A 14,032-nucleotide genomic window follows, 5' to 3' on the forward strand; every position below is an offset into this window, starting at 1 on the left:
CCGGCAGCTCGCCCCCCCAAGATTATTCTAAAGAGCGGCATTATGTCCTGCCCATTTAAGGCTTTAAATCAAAACAATTACAAGGTTATCGATTCCATTTGCGTAAGCAAGAAACAAAACAATTCCATAATCAAGCAAACCTAGCGTCAAACTAGCGTCACAAATTAAAACAATATGCTTGATAGCCATCCGCTGACCCAACAACAATTTAAGCGTCCTTCACCGATCTTCATTGCGAACTCGCATCTTCCAGTAATCAGTCCTCGGAGCAAGAACTCAGTGTATTGTTTTATGTCCTTGCGTACTTGTATCTCTCGCTGGTCCCAGCTGTCCTGGAGAGCGACCTTGGCGTAAGCGTTAGCTTCACATATTAATTCAACTCTAACATAAAAGCGATCAACACATATATATATTGTTTAATATAGTTACACATTTAGGATGAGCAAATATATTGATTAATATAGTAAGCATGTATATTATAAGGCTCTATATTCATTGCAAACACATTTATAATAATGATTACCCCAACAGACTCCAAGTAAACCAGTGGCTATATTTTATCCTTGAAGGGACAAATGCACTTAAATTCTGTTCATCTCACATTTATGCGTGCTGCTCAGTTTCTTGAAGTCAAGATTCCCAAATAGATTTGGAAATGTAAGTGGAAGTATCCCTATGGCTTAAGTTGTAGAAAAAGCAAATTCAGTGTATATACAAGTCCACTAGGTTGCATGCAGAAATGCCAATGCTGATCGACATTTTTATTGTTGTTTTGGCATGATGATGACAACCTGAGTGTAGTGTTTTTATCCCCTTCACCTTAGCTTTGTCAGTCCAACCTAGATAATGTTATTATCACTACTGTGACCCTTGTGACTATAAGCAGTTCAGAAGCTGAATGACTGAATGACTATTCGTGAAATTCTTAGTTTCACCCATTTCAAGATTTAGATTTAACATTTAGATGTCATATTTAGATATAGGATTTAAATTAAACGTTTGGTTCTGGATTTAAACATTTAAGTGTAACACCATTTTTTAGTAATAAAAACCGAACTTGCCAAATATTGTTGTAAATGTCCACAAACAAATGTGACTAACATTTTTGCATCCTTATTTTAAACACCGGTTGCACCAAATGTGACAAAATGTTGGCATATATACAATTAGACATTGGTGTGTGATTTAAAGCGAAGGAAAAAGCAGGAAATTTTTGAATGAAAAATGTTGTGATTTCTAGGCTTCATTACATTTTGATTACAGATCAATTTTGTTGCTTGAACAATAGTAGCAGCAATTTCCCTTCTGAGAACTTTCATTAAAAGGTGAGCTTTAAAATGAGCTAACATTGCTGATAAAACAGATGTGATGACAGAGGAGGGCTGCCTGTTTGTTGACCTTTTTCTCTATTTTTCTAAATCATCCCACTCATCACGACCTTTGACAGCAGACTTGTTTGCAGTGCACGCTGGCTCGTCACAGCAACACAACACACTTGGAGCAGGAAAAAATTCACGGCAAGGTAAATACTTTTGGATTTGTTTTCTATTATTTTTTGAACAATCTACACAAATGAGTTTTCTGCTTTCTGCATTATGTGCTCTTTTACGACGTTTATTAAATTCTACGTGCCAGCAAACAATAATGAGCATATTGTTAAAAGGGAACAAATCCTAGCTCTCATTTGATAGTTCTTAACTTACAAAAGATGTCTGCAAAAGAAACTGCTTCAAAATAGACCTAGTATGAAATTGAGGCTTTTTATTTCTAGATTGTTTTAAGCAGTTGTTGGAAGTTTTAGGTCAAAACAGTTTGAGACCGATGACATAATTGACAGAAAATATTTCACATTAGGACAACTATAGGTGTTATTTTCATGCAATTAATGAGTCGTTTTTGTGAATGAAAGGGGGATGTTTCATGGGATATGAATTAATTACCAATTGGTACAAAATGGATTGATTTTATTCAAAATAAATGCTGTTTAATTTATTGAATTATTTTAATATATGGTAAGTGAGTTTGGTAGTGAAAAAGTGATCATGAGTTAAATAAGGGGATTTAGACTTTTGACAATAACCGCGAAACCCATAAACCCCAGCACTAAAAGTTTTTAAAAATTCAATTCTGCAATATATCGTGATATTTCTTAGCACGATCCTAGTATCGATTAAACATCGATCTGAATCGATCAATACGTGATTCGGGTAGAAGTAAACAATAGGATGCTGCACTTCCACTTGCGTCCACTAGTCTGCAGGAGTCAGACGTTGTGCTCTGACATCTAGAATCTTGACATCTACGCACAAAGGTGCTGTTTCCCTAGCATTCTTTTTTTTTTCAAATTTAGAATCCTGCATTTAAGCAGGTTTGGGCTAAAACTGGTTGGCACTTAAGCAGGCCTGCACTAAAAATTAAAGGATACAATGAAGGATATGTTGTTCATCATAAAACATGTTTAATTTAGTGCTGAATGAGGTTTCAAAAATAAATGGATATAAATGTACTTCTTTGTCAATTTTGATGGTTTTTTTCCCAAAAGTGATTTCTAAAAATCGCAATAATCGCCTTACAGTGTTGTATTGGGATTAATCGGGATCAAATTATATTGTGACTTGATACGTGATAAGAATAGTATCGCCTGACAACATTCCACTTACATTGTGACAACATTGTACATTTACATGTATTGACTTTTTTCACTCCTAGCCATTTCTACCATATTCAACACCTGAGTCACTGAGAAAATTGGGCATCCACGATGACGTCAGAGCGCAGCCCGCTTAGCACGCACGTGCTAAACACCAGCGATGGAATTCCCGCCGCCGGCGTGGCCCTCAGTCTTCATCAACTCGACTCACACCTGAAGCTGTGGAACTTGCTCAACGTCGGGTACGACGCGCACCCAAACACTGCAGAGACCAAAGCATATCCTCCCAATTTCTCCAGGAATGCCATTCATTGTCTAGTTAGTTTTTTTTTCTTACTTAGTGTTCTATTCTTTTTAATAATAATGTTACTATTGTTGACGTTTTAAGGACGACGGATGAAGACGGTCGCTGCACGGGGCTCATCAGCTGGGAAGCGTTCATCCCGGGGATGTACAAGTTACGTTTCGAGAGCGGCTCGTACTGGAACAGCCTGGAACGCGACTCCTTCTATCCGTACGCTGAGGTGAACTTCTTCCAGTCATCTTATTTATATATAACAATTACATAACAATATAACATAACAATTTTTAACTATATTTTCTCAGGTTTCATATAAAAAATGCGTGGAATAAAAAACATCATTCGTTGCCACTGTTTTATACTTTGAATAAGATTAAAAAAGAAAAACAACATGCCTAATTTCTAATTCAATTTAACTTTATTTAAATAATACGATTGGAACAAAAGTATATTTGTCCTCCCATAGTCAAAATGATTACCGTAATTTCTTATTTCATGCATCTTGTACTCATTATTGGTGTTTGACTGAAACTTAATTAAAAAATATATATATATTTTTTAAAGTGATAAAAAAAATAACTGGATCTCCTTGACTTAGCAATTTTAAGGGGAAAAATACTGTGATATGAATGCAAAAAATAATTAAATAAAATGCCAAGAAAAAGAAAAATTCAAAAGTGAACAACTTGAGTTCCAAAACGTTGAAGTCGTAATATGACGAGAAACGCTTAAACATTTTTATAGCGGGGAGTCAATGTTTTATTTTGCATTTTAATTTTACTGCTTAAAAGATGCCTGTGCATCACTGAACTACTGAAGTTAAAAGGAAATATAAACCAAATGTGAAACGCACTTCTGATTAAAAAATCTTCATTTACCATGTAAAAATGTTTCCAAAAAATGAAATTAATACGTGGAGACAATTAGAACATTATGAAATAATTATCTTTCAGTTGAGTGACCATTTTTCAATGACCCTAACAGCTCCCCAGAACATGTATTTCCCTTTTGCGCTACCATTTTTCCAGACCTCCTGGTTTTCAACTTGAATTTTCCAAATCAAATCTCAAACCTCTCTTGGTTGTGCCATAGGTGGTGTTTACCATCACGGATTCAAAGCAGAACGTTCACCTGCCGCTGTTTATGAGCTGCTTCTCCTACAGCACATACTTGGGAAGTTGAGGACCCCCAGCATTAACATGCGCACACTTGCATCATTTACTTGCAGGTGGTGTAAAAAAAATGTGTTTGTTGTTGTAACATAAATTCCTTAAAATGTAATTATAATAACATCGTTAAAAAAACGCAAACACACTGGGCTCATCGATAATTTTTTTACATTAAACAATCAAAGATATTATCTTTTTTTGATTCAAAATGACCAATATTATTAGAAAATAAATAGAATAGTTAAATTGCCTGTTCATTTGATGAAATTAACCAATGTTAGGGAACAATGTGTGCATTAGCTCCCATGCTTTTAACCTTTAAACTCTAAATCTCTGATTGTATCCTTCTGTTGCACAATGGCTCCCTGTTTCATTCAGAAAGTACTTATTGATGTTATTATTATTATTATTTCAAGATGAAGGCCTGGGAATAATGTTTGTTCTGTATGTTTTAGTGATGAATACGATTTGATCCTCAGGCCGATTTTCAATTTACTAGAGCTGATTACTTAAATTGCGTATTTATAGATAGCCAGTAGAGGGCATCCTTCTGTATTGACATGCTACTGGGTCAATAAAGATGATTCTGATTTTGATGTATTTTATTTTGTTTTCTATTTTCTTTTCAAACCTCAATGGAGTTCAGAAGTCATTCACAGAATAAAGGTAATTATTTTAAAATATTGCTTGGGTAAGTAAATTCCAAAACGTATTTCATTCAGAACTGTTATTTCATAATTTGTTATGTAGGTTGAGTTTTTTTTCATTTAACCCAATGACATTGTTTTATAAACAAGGGTGGACGATTCTGTCCACCAATCAGAGTAAAGTACTACAATGAAGCCCTTTTGTTGCCATTTAAGAGCCGGATTTTAATTCGACCGCTATAACAACGATAACACTATTAATATAAACATGTTATAACAGAATCAATTGAAAATAATAGTTTTTTTTATCTGATAATCATGATCGTATTTTTTAAAGAGTTATATATGTTTCTTAAATATCTATTTCTAGTCAGGCGTTACAGGAGGCCATCCTTCTGGGTCTTTCCATCATCCCAGTTGACATTTCACGTCGCTCCTTGTTCAATAACTGCAACGATGAAGACGTGAATTTAACTCGGAGAAACTGCCTTTTTCCTCTCCCTCTTGTTTTTGTAGGCGATTGGAAGAGGGAGAATGTCACCGCTTTTTAAGCTACTCTTGACGGCCGCTCGGCCTTTGTGCTGCCGGGCCACTCTCACGGCTCGACTGGACGTAACTGTAGGACGCCGCTTCCTCGGTGGATACACGCGCTTCGCTCTGAAAGTAATGTACTCGACGTTTTTTCATTTATAAATGTGCTTGTGTTTTGAAACAAAATGTATTGTCTCTTCTTAAAAGTTAACAGAATCGTCTTTTGTACATAATGCGCCGCTTGTAACATCCATTGTTAATCTTAGAAGAGTACAAAAAAGGGAACGGATGTATTTTGGAAAGGTTTGGTTTTGACAGGGTTAATATATACTATGACTTGTGAGTGTTTAAACAACAGTCAAAACGTAACTGTGGCAAAAATGGCGTTTTTCTTGAAACCACGTGTTCTGTAGTCACTCAAAACAAACGTCTTTCCGTGAGTAAATAAATGAATTCCGCGAGTAAACTCAAAACAAAGAGCTGACGCAATGCACCGTAAAGGTCATCCTGAGGACATGTAACGTGAACGGGAAAATACAAAAAATATAAAGAATGGTCGTCCTTAAAGTAATTATTTAGTTCTGGCATGATTCACCTGAATCGACCGTGAGTAAATAATGTGATTAAATTTAATACTCTTGCCGGGCCACAGATTGCCTGCCCTAAATTCCCCCTAAAAATTAAAATGGGATTGGTACATGTGTTTTTCTACTTCAGTCTGTGCGAACAATTGATTTTAATTTTTTAAAAATGTTTTCTTTTTTCAAAATCCTTATTATACTTCGAAGTTCTGTTTACTTGTTGGCGATAATGCACAAAAGAGTTGGTAAAGTATTTGGTAGTAACCTCGTGAATATGGAGAAATTAAAATATTTGCTTTGAAAGTTAATTACGTTGTGGTAAATCATTTTCTTATATACCCATAAAATTTGGAGTGTTTAATCAGTCAGAAACAAAATGACACAAACATGCATGGTTGAAGGTTTCAGGTTCTACTGCCCAGAGGTTCCAGCACCCCACCATCCTTGTAAGGATTAGTAGCTCAGAAGATGAATTTATTCATTAATGCAAAATATTCAAATTAATGTAGCTAAATACAGTTTAGACCTTTATCGTTATAAAAATACTTGATAGAATCCAGATTACGTTTATCATCGTGCATGAATGGATAAATGAAAATGTGTTACTCTTGATGAAGCTTATCAAACTGCTCTCGACTTTTTCCTCATTGTTTTTTCCTTCCTAATTACAATCCTCAAGTATTAAAGAAGTATCAAATGGGTGTATTTGAGAGATGGCCTCAATGCTGTCCTGATCACAGGCCTATGATTTGATTTGCTAAGACACTTGAATTTGATCAAGAAACGTCTCTGTTTTGTTTTCAGCGCGCGGGTCCGACTGCAGCTGGTTCTCTGTGCACGCGCAGCCTGCGATTGGCTCAGCGACGTGTTTACTCGAGTGAACAAAAAGGTGAAAATCCACCTCCACAGTGTCAATTTCCGATGCATATTTTACAGCCCTCCACACATCTGACAGCAACAATGAATGTTTTTAAAGGCGTAAAAATACAAAATTCTGTGATTTTTCAGATGGGAAAGGAGAAGGCGGAGGAGGCGGGAAGGGTGGAGGGAAAAAAGACTGGTGGAGCCGAATGCAGAAGGTAATTGTCATTGAATATGTGCCACAACAAAACTGGTGGCAGAAATCAGATCATTACAAGATGAAGTTGAGTGCTTGGACATGTAACAAAGTTGTCTGACATTGACAGTTTGTACTGGTCCATATCAACCTTGTCTGTCATGAAATGAGACATTTTATGTTACAATAGCGATAGAGTGGCCCTTTGTTTATTACAGTAAATTCACGTCATCAATTTGTGTATGTATATACAGTCATACCTCTACTTACGAATGCCCCTAGGTACGAAAGTTTCAGGTTATGATTTTTTTTATATGCAAATGAGTGACTTGAGATACGAAAAAGATCCAAGTTACGAAATCCCCCAAAAAGTAAATGCATTTCCTTATCCGTTATTTTATTTTGAATTCCCCTTATTAAGAAGCGATTAAAAACCGTACAAATACAACGCAGCACATATTTTCACACACAGGTAACACACAGCAAAAAGTCCAAAATGTACTACAAAGTGGACGGCTTTCGGCCCTGGCTGAACGGGCTCTTCCCGCCAATTGGCGGATAAACATGGGTATTATTACATCTATAACAGCTGCGGAGGGAGATATTTCAGCAGCGCAGGGCACATTTTCATCTGCTTTATTTATTTTAAGACATTAATAAATCATTTCCTTATAACTTTCTCTCATTTTTGTGTTTCCTTACACCTTTCATACAAAATTGGGACACTTTGACCAATTTCAAAGGGTTTAGTTGGTAGTTGTGTGAGGACCGTGGAATGAATTATAGAATTTACATAAAGTACACCTCTACTCAGAAATGTTCAAGTTATGAAAAAAGTTGGAACCAATTAATTTCGTAAGTAGATGTACGACGGTGTGTGTGTGTGTGCATGCGTGTAGTTGAATCTCAAGTTGACTTTCTGTTACTGTTGTTACACTTTTTAATTGTTTGTGTTCAGGGTGATTTCCCGTGGGATGAGAAGGACTTCCGCTACTTTGCCATCGGGGTGGTCGGTGCTTCCTCGACACTACTCTACTTGTACTTGCGTGACAACGGCCCGGAGATCAGTTGGAAGGACTTTGTGCAGCACTACCTGGGGCCTGGCATCGTAAGGCAGCTTGGCAATACTACCTAAACACCTAACGGCGGTAGAGGTGAGGTGTAATGGGGACTTTTTGCTGTGTTAGGTGGATCGTCTAGAGGTGGTCAACAAGCAGTACGTGCGCGTCGTCCTGGTACCTGGCGCCAATGCAGAAGCGGTCAGTAGGGAGATGATACTAGAAGCTCCTATTATGACCAGTGTTGCACCAATATTTGTTGAGTCTCGATACTGATTCTAACATCTGGCTGTGTGTTATCAGCCAATGCCGTTACTGTACCAATACTAGTTTTTTTTATACACATAAAAACTCTTGATACTAAATTGCTGCACACTCACTTGAATGTAAATTTCTAGCATGGCATGCACAAACTCTGCTTAACTTGGTGACAGCACAAGACGCCCAGTCAGTCCATTTGAAGTGACTTAACGTTCGTACTATAGATAAACTCATTTAAATTAACAGCTGATGACTGGACGCCAGACGATTTGAGGTCTATCATCAGGGGGACACAGCGATCCTATTGAGGTGGTGCGTAGTGGGGAGCTATTTTGGTTTGGTTGCTGTAAACCAGGCCTTGAAAAGTACATAGTGCACAGCATGGGTACGTAGTACCTCTCAATTACGTAATTACTACTACAATACTAATTATGGCTCCTGGATAGTTTTTATCCCCAGAAAATCTGATTTGATAAAATATTACAACTTGAGAAAAACACTTTTACCGCAACTTTTGCTCTGTAAAATATGTAACAGGCATTTTAAAAGCATGGCTTTTGCCTCCCGATTGGTTCAAAGTTGTCATGTTTTGTGTGTGTATGTTTACAGAACTATGTATGGTTCAACATTGGCAGTGTCGACACATTTGAGCGAAATCTGGAGACGGCTCACTCTGAGCTCGGCATGGACGCGTCACGTAGACCCGCCGTGGTCTACAGCTCTGAGAGCGACGGGTCAGTGTCGTCTGCACAGGAGCACCTTGTCACGCGCGTCCTTCCAGTGCCGCCTCGACGTGCCGTTTTTTTTGCGTAGGTCGTTCCTGATGAGCATGATTCCCACGTTGCTGCTCATCGGTTTCCTGCTCCTCACGCTGCGCCGCGGACCCATGGGGGGCGGGGGTGGCGGCAGGGGTGGGCCCTTCAGCATGAGTGAGTCCACCGCCAAGATGTTGAAGGACAACATTGAGGTGAAGTTCAAGGATGTGGCGGGCTGCGAGGAAGCCAAGCTGGAAATATTGGAGTTTGTCAACTTCCTCAAGAACCCACAACAGTACCAGGACCTCGGAGCCAAGATCCCCAAGGTTAGCAAATTTCTAACATGCTCCCAGCCCCTATCCCAAACACACATTTCTCTCGAAAAGCTGATTTTTCTCCTTATTACACACTCCCCCTTATTCTTTCATATTCTTTTTGGGTAGAAGTGAGTGCGCATTTCAGTGTTTGTTTAATGTTCATTTCTTCATATATCATCTTTATCCCACAGAAAAAGACCTGGGCAAAATATTTCTTACCCAAGAGTATTTAGATTAGATTAGTACTTTATTTCATCCCGTATTCGGGAAATTTCTTGATTGCAGTAGTAAGACACAAGACATTGTAGACCTAGGTAAAATCACTGAGTTTTTTTCCAACTCTTGATCTCAGACCTGTGAAGCAATAGTAATTTTCCGAGTTCAAAATTAAACACACACATCCAAAAATATTTGGTTTATTTTGGACAGATAAAGTGCATTTTAATTATTTTTGTTGTTAATGTGAAATAGAAGGATTTGGAGTTAGTATGATGTAAGAAATAGAATTCTTCTAGGGTTAGGCCTTGCTGTCAGTTTCCTGGATGGTAAATGCAAGCGCACGTGTGTGTTTTTTAGGGCGCCGTGTTGTCGGGACCACCCGGCACGGGTAAGACTCTTCTGGCCAAAGCCACTGCCGGAGAGGCCAACGTCCCCTTCATCACCGTCAATGGATCAGAGTTCCTGGAGATGTTCGTGGGCGTTGGACCTGCTAGGGTGAGTTCTGGAAGCAGACTTGGAGCAATCAGAGGAGTTTAATCAGTAGCATATGTTGAAAAAGGACAAATGAATCGCTTTGTTTTGTTTCATTTAAAGCACTCTAGCTGATCATCTTATGTTTTATAAGTCAAATTTATTATTAGAAAATTAGCACACATCTTTTAAAATGTCAATCGCATGAATGTCAGCTATTACATATGTACCATTTAATTTGTCACTTAAAAATGCCAACTTAATTGACACATCTTTTTAAAATGTTAAACGTACAAGTTATCGACTTAAAGTCAACCTTTTTCACATATTACTGTTCAATTTATCACCTATGAATGTTATAACATTTAACCCTTTGGTGCCAATCCTATTCAAAAATCCTCCTGGTATAATTCCATTGTCATAGCAAGGAAATTTTGCCTTGCAAACATCAAAATTAATTAGAAAATGTGTAATGTGCGTAAAAAAAATGTTTTTTACTCGTAAATACCACAGTAAAATGCCACAATTATCAGCTTTGTTAGCAAACATTTTTTGTAAATTGCTAGCAAAGATGAGAACGGCAAAACACGTGATAATCTGTTTCTGCCTTTCGGTTGAATCGAGTTCAGACCCTATTCTTGGTTTGTAGTGGGCTTTCTTTTAGGAAACTGTGTGGCGTCCCATTAACAGGTAAGGGACATGTTTGCCATGGCGAGGAAGAACGCTCCGTGCATCCTCTTCATCGACGAGATTGATGCGGTGGGCCGCAAGCGCGGCGGGGGAAACTTTGGCGGCCAGAGCGAGCAGGAGAACACGCTCAACCAGCTGCTCGTCGAAATGGACGGTCAGGCGCCGCTTGGTAACTCCCTTTATGTTCGCTTCTCACCTTTGCAATTTGCACTCAGGCTTCAACACGGCCACTAACGTGGTGGTCCTGGCCGGCACCAACAGACCCGACATTCTGGACCCCGCCCTCATGAGACCCGGACGCTTTGACAGGCAGATCTACATCGGTAACCTGCGACCTCTGGCATTTACTTTGCCATTGCTTGCTTCCGCACATTCTCAGACTGCTTTTCTTTATATTGACCATGTCAGGTCCTCCAGACATCAAAGGACGCGCGTCCATCTTTAAAGTGCACCTCCGACCAATCAAGTTAGACCCCAATATTGACAAGGACTCACTCGCTAGGAAGATGGCCGCCGCCACTCCGGGATTTACCGGCATGTCAAATGGCTGATATCCCGAAACCAATAGGTGAAGGCCTCGCTAAACATGGATTTTTCTGCGTCGGGTGTAGGGGCCGACATCGCCAACGTTTGCAACGAGGCGGCGCTCATCGCTGCCAGATACCTCGAAGAGCATGTCCGCCACAAGCACTTTGAGCAGGCCATCGACAGGGTCATTGGAGGTCTGTCCGGGGGGCCGCCTGTGGGTCACTTCCTGCTTCTTCCTCCTTGACTTAACATGGCCGTTTTGACCTCTCATGTTTTCTCATCATCTTGCTCTTGCACGCTGCTTTTCTTATCTGTGCTAATCCCTCTTGCGAAGTGCCACCTGAATTGTTTTGTATTCAAAACTAAAGGTTGCAAGGATTTTTTTTCAATGACCACTCGTGTGTTCTATAATAATTCACCATACTTGAGTGGATTACAATGTTGCACCATCTTGGAATGTAAACACTGCAAAAGGGGGCTGCTTTTTTGCAGACATAAAGCTGTTAGCGCCCTCCTCCCCCTATTTCCTTCCTCTACCACACCTGAACCAAATGAACAACTCATCAGCAAGCTGTCCAGAATCTTGATAATAATCCTGATGATTTGATTTGGGTGTATTGGTTGAGGGAGACATGGAAAACAGACTGGTAGTAGGGGCCCTGGAGGGCTTGAGTTGGGCACCCCTGGCATTGAGTGTTAAAGGTCTTGGTGCTCTTCAATCTTTTTCCACACCGTGTCATGAGGCTCACTAGCTGCTGCCTTCCACTTCCTGCCTAATTTCCCCATCCCTTAGTTCATTTGCTAGTTTCACTTTCTTCTTTTGCTCACCAATTTCTCTAATCTATTCACTTCCTTGTCCTGCTTCCCGTTTCAGGTCTGGAGAAGAAGACGCAAGTTCTGCAGCCCACGGAGAAGAAGACGGTGGCGTACCACGAGGCGGGCCACGCCGTGACGGGCTGGTTCTTGCGGCACGCCGATCCCCTGCTCAAGGTGTGTGTCGTGGGGGGCATGACCTGGTTTGACCCGGTCTGACCCATCTGGAGATGACACGGCTCACTGCGACCTTCTCAGGTGTCCATCATCCCCCGCGGGAAAGGCCTGGGCTACGCGCAATACCTCCCACGCGAGCAGTTCCTGTACAGCCGCGAGCAGCTCTTTGACAGGATGTGCATGATGCTGGGAGGACGCGTGGCCGAGAGCATCTTCTTTGGATGTGTCACCACCGGCGCGCAGGATGACCTCAAAAAGGTCACGCAGTCGGCGTACGCCCAGGTAACGTGGCCCTCCCTTGAAATTTACGCGTGGGGAATTCGGGGAGAGATTTCCCATTTTTGGTGGTGCCCGTCAGGTTGTCCAGTTCGGAATGAGCGACAAGGTGGGCCAGGTGTCGTTCGAGCTGCCGCGGCAGGGCGAGATGCTAGTGGAGAAGCCGTACAGCGAAGCCACAGCCGAGTTGATCGACGAGGAGGTGCGAGCTCTGGTGGACCGGGCCTATGCGCACACGCTGGAGCTGCTCCGTGACAAGAAGGACCTGGTGGAGTTGGTACGTTCTAGAAATGTTCTCGTTCTTACTTAATTGGAGATGGTTAAAAAAGAATAACATTCCTTAGTCTTATGCTGAGAGAAATCATCGCTCAAATATGTACTTTGGCATCTTTTTATGGCAGAGCTGGGCAAATAATTCCACAAAGGGCTGCAGTGGGGCCAGGTTTTCGTTCCAACACATAACGGGAAACTTTTCTAACAATCTGGTATGTTAGATATACATACACTCAGTGGATTGCAGGCAGGTGCTTCTTGTTTCAGCAGCAATCTATAATTGGTTAAACTACCTGTGTTGGAACAAAAACCTGCACCCACAGCGGCCCCAAATGGTTTAGACATCCTTTGCCAGCAGTACCCCCAGGTTCTTAGATGCTGTATTGAATAAGAATTGAAAATTCAATAATTCCTCGCCACTTTGCTGATGACGGCTTAGAAGGGAAAAAAGGCTTGTCACAATTTGACATTTCACTGGCCACTAGGTGGCAGTCTTTACCTCCAGGAGTTAAATCATCGTAGAGAGGGTTTTAAAATTCCAATTAATACCAACTAGACAGCATAAAAACAGTGTCCCTATTGCGGTTGTTCATCTATTGCGTCTTGGAGCTTACTAACTGCGATAAATGAGGTATTACTGAACTTTTTATTTGAGTTGGCACATTTTCTAAGTTTGGTAATTACAAATTGTAAGGGCAAAATACATTTGAGAAAAGGACATCCCACATTTCTTGGTGACCATCTCAGCCTAGATGTGGGCCCTACTAGAATGTCAATCTCCAGTAGCTCAAATAGTGTGATTAATATAACAAAATACAGTAATCCCTCGGATATCGCGAAATGGCTCAGGCAAATTTATGTTCTCATAACGTGAGCAATGTGCATTCAGGTGGGCAAGCGTCTACTGGAGAAGGAAGTTCTGGACAAGGCGGACATGTTGGAGCTGCTGGGCCCACGGCCTTTCGAAGAGAAGTCCACCTACGAGGAGTTTGTGGAGGGCACGGGGAGCTTCGAGGAAGACACTAGCCTGCCAGAAGGCTTGCGGGACTGGAACCAGGAGCGGCTCGTCGACGAGGTGGATGAATCCGCCACTCAGGACAAACGGCAAGCCAGCTAGACTGAGACCGCCCAGTGCCGCCGAGTCATATCCTGACGTATAGTTTATTTGGACATTTTTTTTTTAAAAATGTTATTTATTCACTGAGAGCCGGCCGCAACATCCTATGGCCTCTGATGCGACGTGACCTTCTCGGCTTTT

The 14,032-nt window shown here is 40.6% G+C and overlaps 3 protein-coding genes across 11 annotated transcripts in view; 2 read left to right on the forward strand and 1 right to left on the reverse strand.

Annotated features, from left to right (window-relative positions):
* The first annotated feature begins 1,360 nt into the window (after positions 1–1,360).
* Positions 1,361–4,720, forward strand: urahb (urate (5-hydroxyiso-) hydrolase b). The gene is made up of 4 exons (XM_077597113.1): positions 1,361–1,522; positions 2,710–2,892; positions 3,039–3,174; positions 4,044–4,720. The coding sequence occupies exons 2-4, from the start codon at positions 2,762–2,764 to the stop codon at positions 4,131–4,133; spliced, it is 357 nt and encodes a 118-aa protein (XP_077453239.1). The 5' UTR covers positions 1,361–1,522; positions 2,710–2,761; the 3' UTR covers positions 4,134–4,720.
* Positions 4,721–5,023: 303 nt separating this feature from the next.
* Positions 5,024–14,032, forward strand: part of afg3l1 (AFG3-like AAA ATPase 1) — a 9,175-nt gene continuing 166 nt past the window's right edge. The window contains exons 1-16 of one of the 2 annotated variants that reach the window (XM_077597109.1): positions 5,026–5,430; positions 6,684–6,768; positions 6,888–6,958; positions 7,895–8,044; positions 8,124–8,195; positions 8,865–8,989; positions 9,069–9,336; positions 9,904–10,041; positions 10,708–10,861; positions 10,923–11,030; positions 11,116–11,241; positions 11,319–11,429; positions 12,110–12,225; positions 12,307–12,507; positions 12,584–12,778; positions 13,664–14,032. The exon at positions 13,664–14,032 is cut by the window's right edge and continues 166 nt beyond it. In XM_077597109.1, coding sequence (XP_077453235.1) covers positions 5,302–5,430; positions 6,684–6,768; positions 6,888–6,958; positions 7,895–8,044; positions 8,124–8,195; positions 8,865–8,989; positions 9,069–9,336; positions 9,904–10,041; positions 10,708–10,861; positions 10,923–11,030; positions 11,116–11,241; positions 11,319–11,429; positions 12,110–12,225; positions 12,307–12,507; positions 12,584–12,778; positions 13,664–13,891 — 2,277 coding nt within the window. In that variant the 5' untranslated portion in view covers positions 5,026–5,301 and the 3' untranslated portion in view covers positions 13,892–14,032. Of the gene's footprint in view, positions 5,431–6,683; positions 6,769–6,887; positions 6,959–7,894; positions 8,045–8,123; positions 8,196–8,864; positions 8,990–9,068; positions 9,337–9,903; positions 10,042–10,707; positions 10,862–10,922; positions 11,031–11,115; positions 11,242–11,318; positions 11,430–12,109; positions 12,226–12,306; positions 12,508–12,583; positions 12,779–13,663 lie in introns of both variants that reach the window. The other variant, XM_077597110.1, reaches the window with a different exon arrangement.
* Positions 9,728–14,032, reverse strand: part of LOC144071737 (voltage-dependent calcium channel subunit alpha-2/delta-4-like) — a 63,603-nt gene continuing 59,298 nt past the window's right edge. For all 8 annotated transcript variants that reach the window (XM_077597105.1, XM_077597108.1, XM_077597106.1 and 5 more), the window contains one exon: positions 9,728–10,059. The gene's annotated coding sequence lies outside the window, so the exon portion shown is untranslated. The remainder of the gene's footprint in view (positions 10,060–14,032) is intronic.

The sequence above is a fragment of the Stigmatopora argus genome, chromosome 3 (genome assembly GCF_051989625.1).
Source record: "Stigmatopora argus isolate UIUO_Sarg chromosome 3, RoL_Sarg_1.0, whole genome shotgun sequence".
In the NCBI taxonomy this organism is placed as follows: domain Eukaryota; kingdom Metazoa; phylum Chordata; class Actinopteri; order Syngnathiformes; family Syngnathidae; genus Stigmatopora; species Stigmatopora argus.

Excerpts from the sequence above, each read along its gene's own strand:
- urahb (XM_077597113.1), top strand. The coding sequence starts at position 2,762 with ATGACGTCAGAGCGCAGCCCGCTTAGCACGCACGTGCTAAACACCAGC. Across the intron at positions 2,893-3,038 it reads TGGAACTTGCTCAACGTCGG|GACGACGGATGAAGACGGTC; the intron begins GTACGACGCGCA and ends TGACGTTTTAAG. Across the intron at positions 3,175-4,043 it reads CCTTCTATCCGTACGCTGAG|GTGGTGTTTACCATCACGGA; the intron begins GTGAACTTCTTC and ends GTTGTGCCATAG.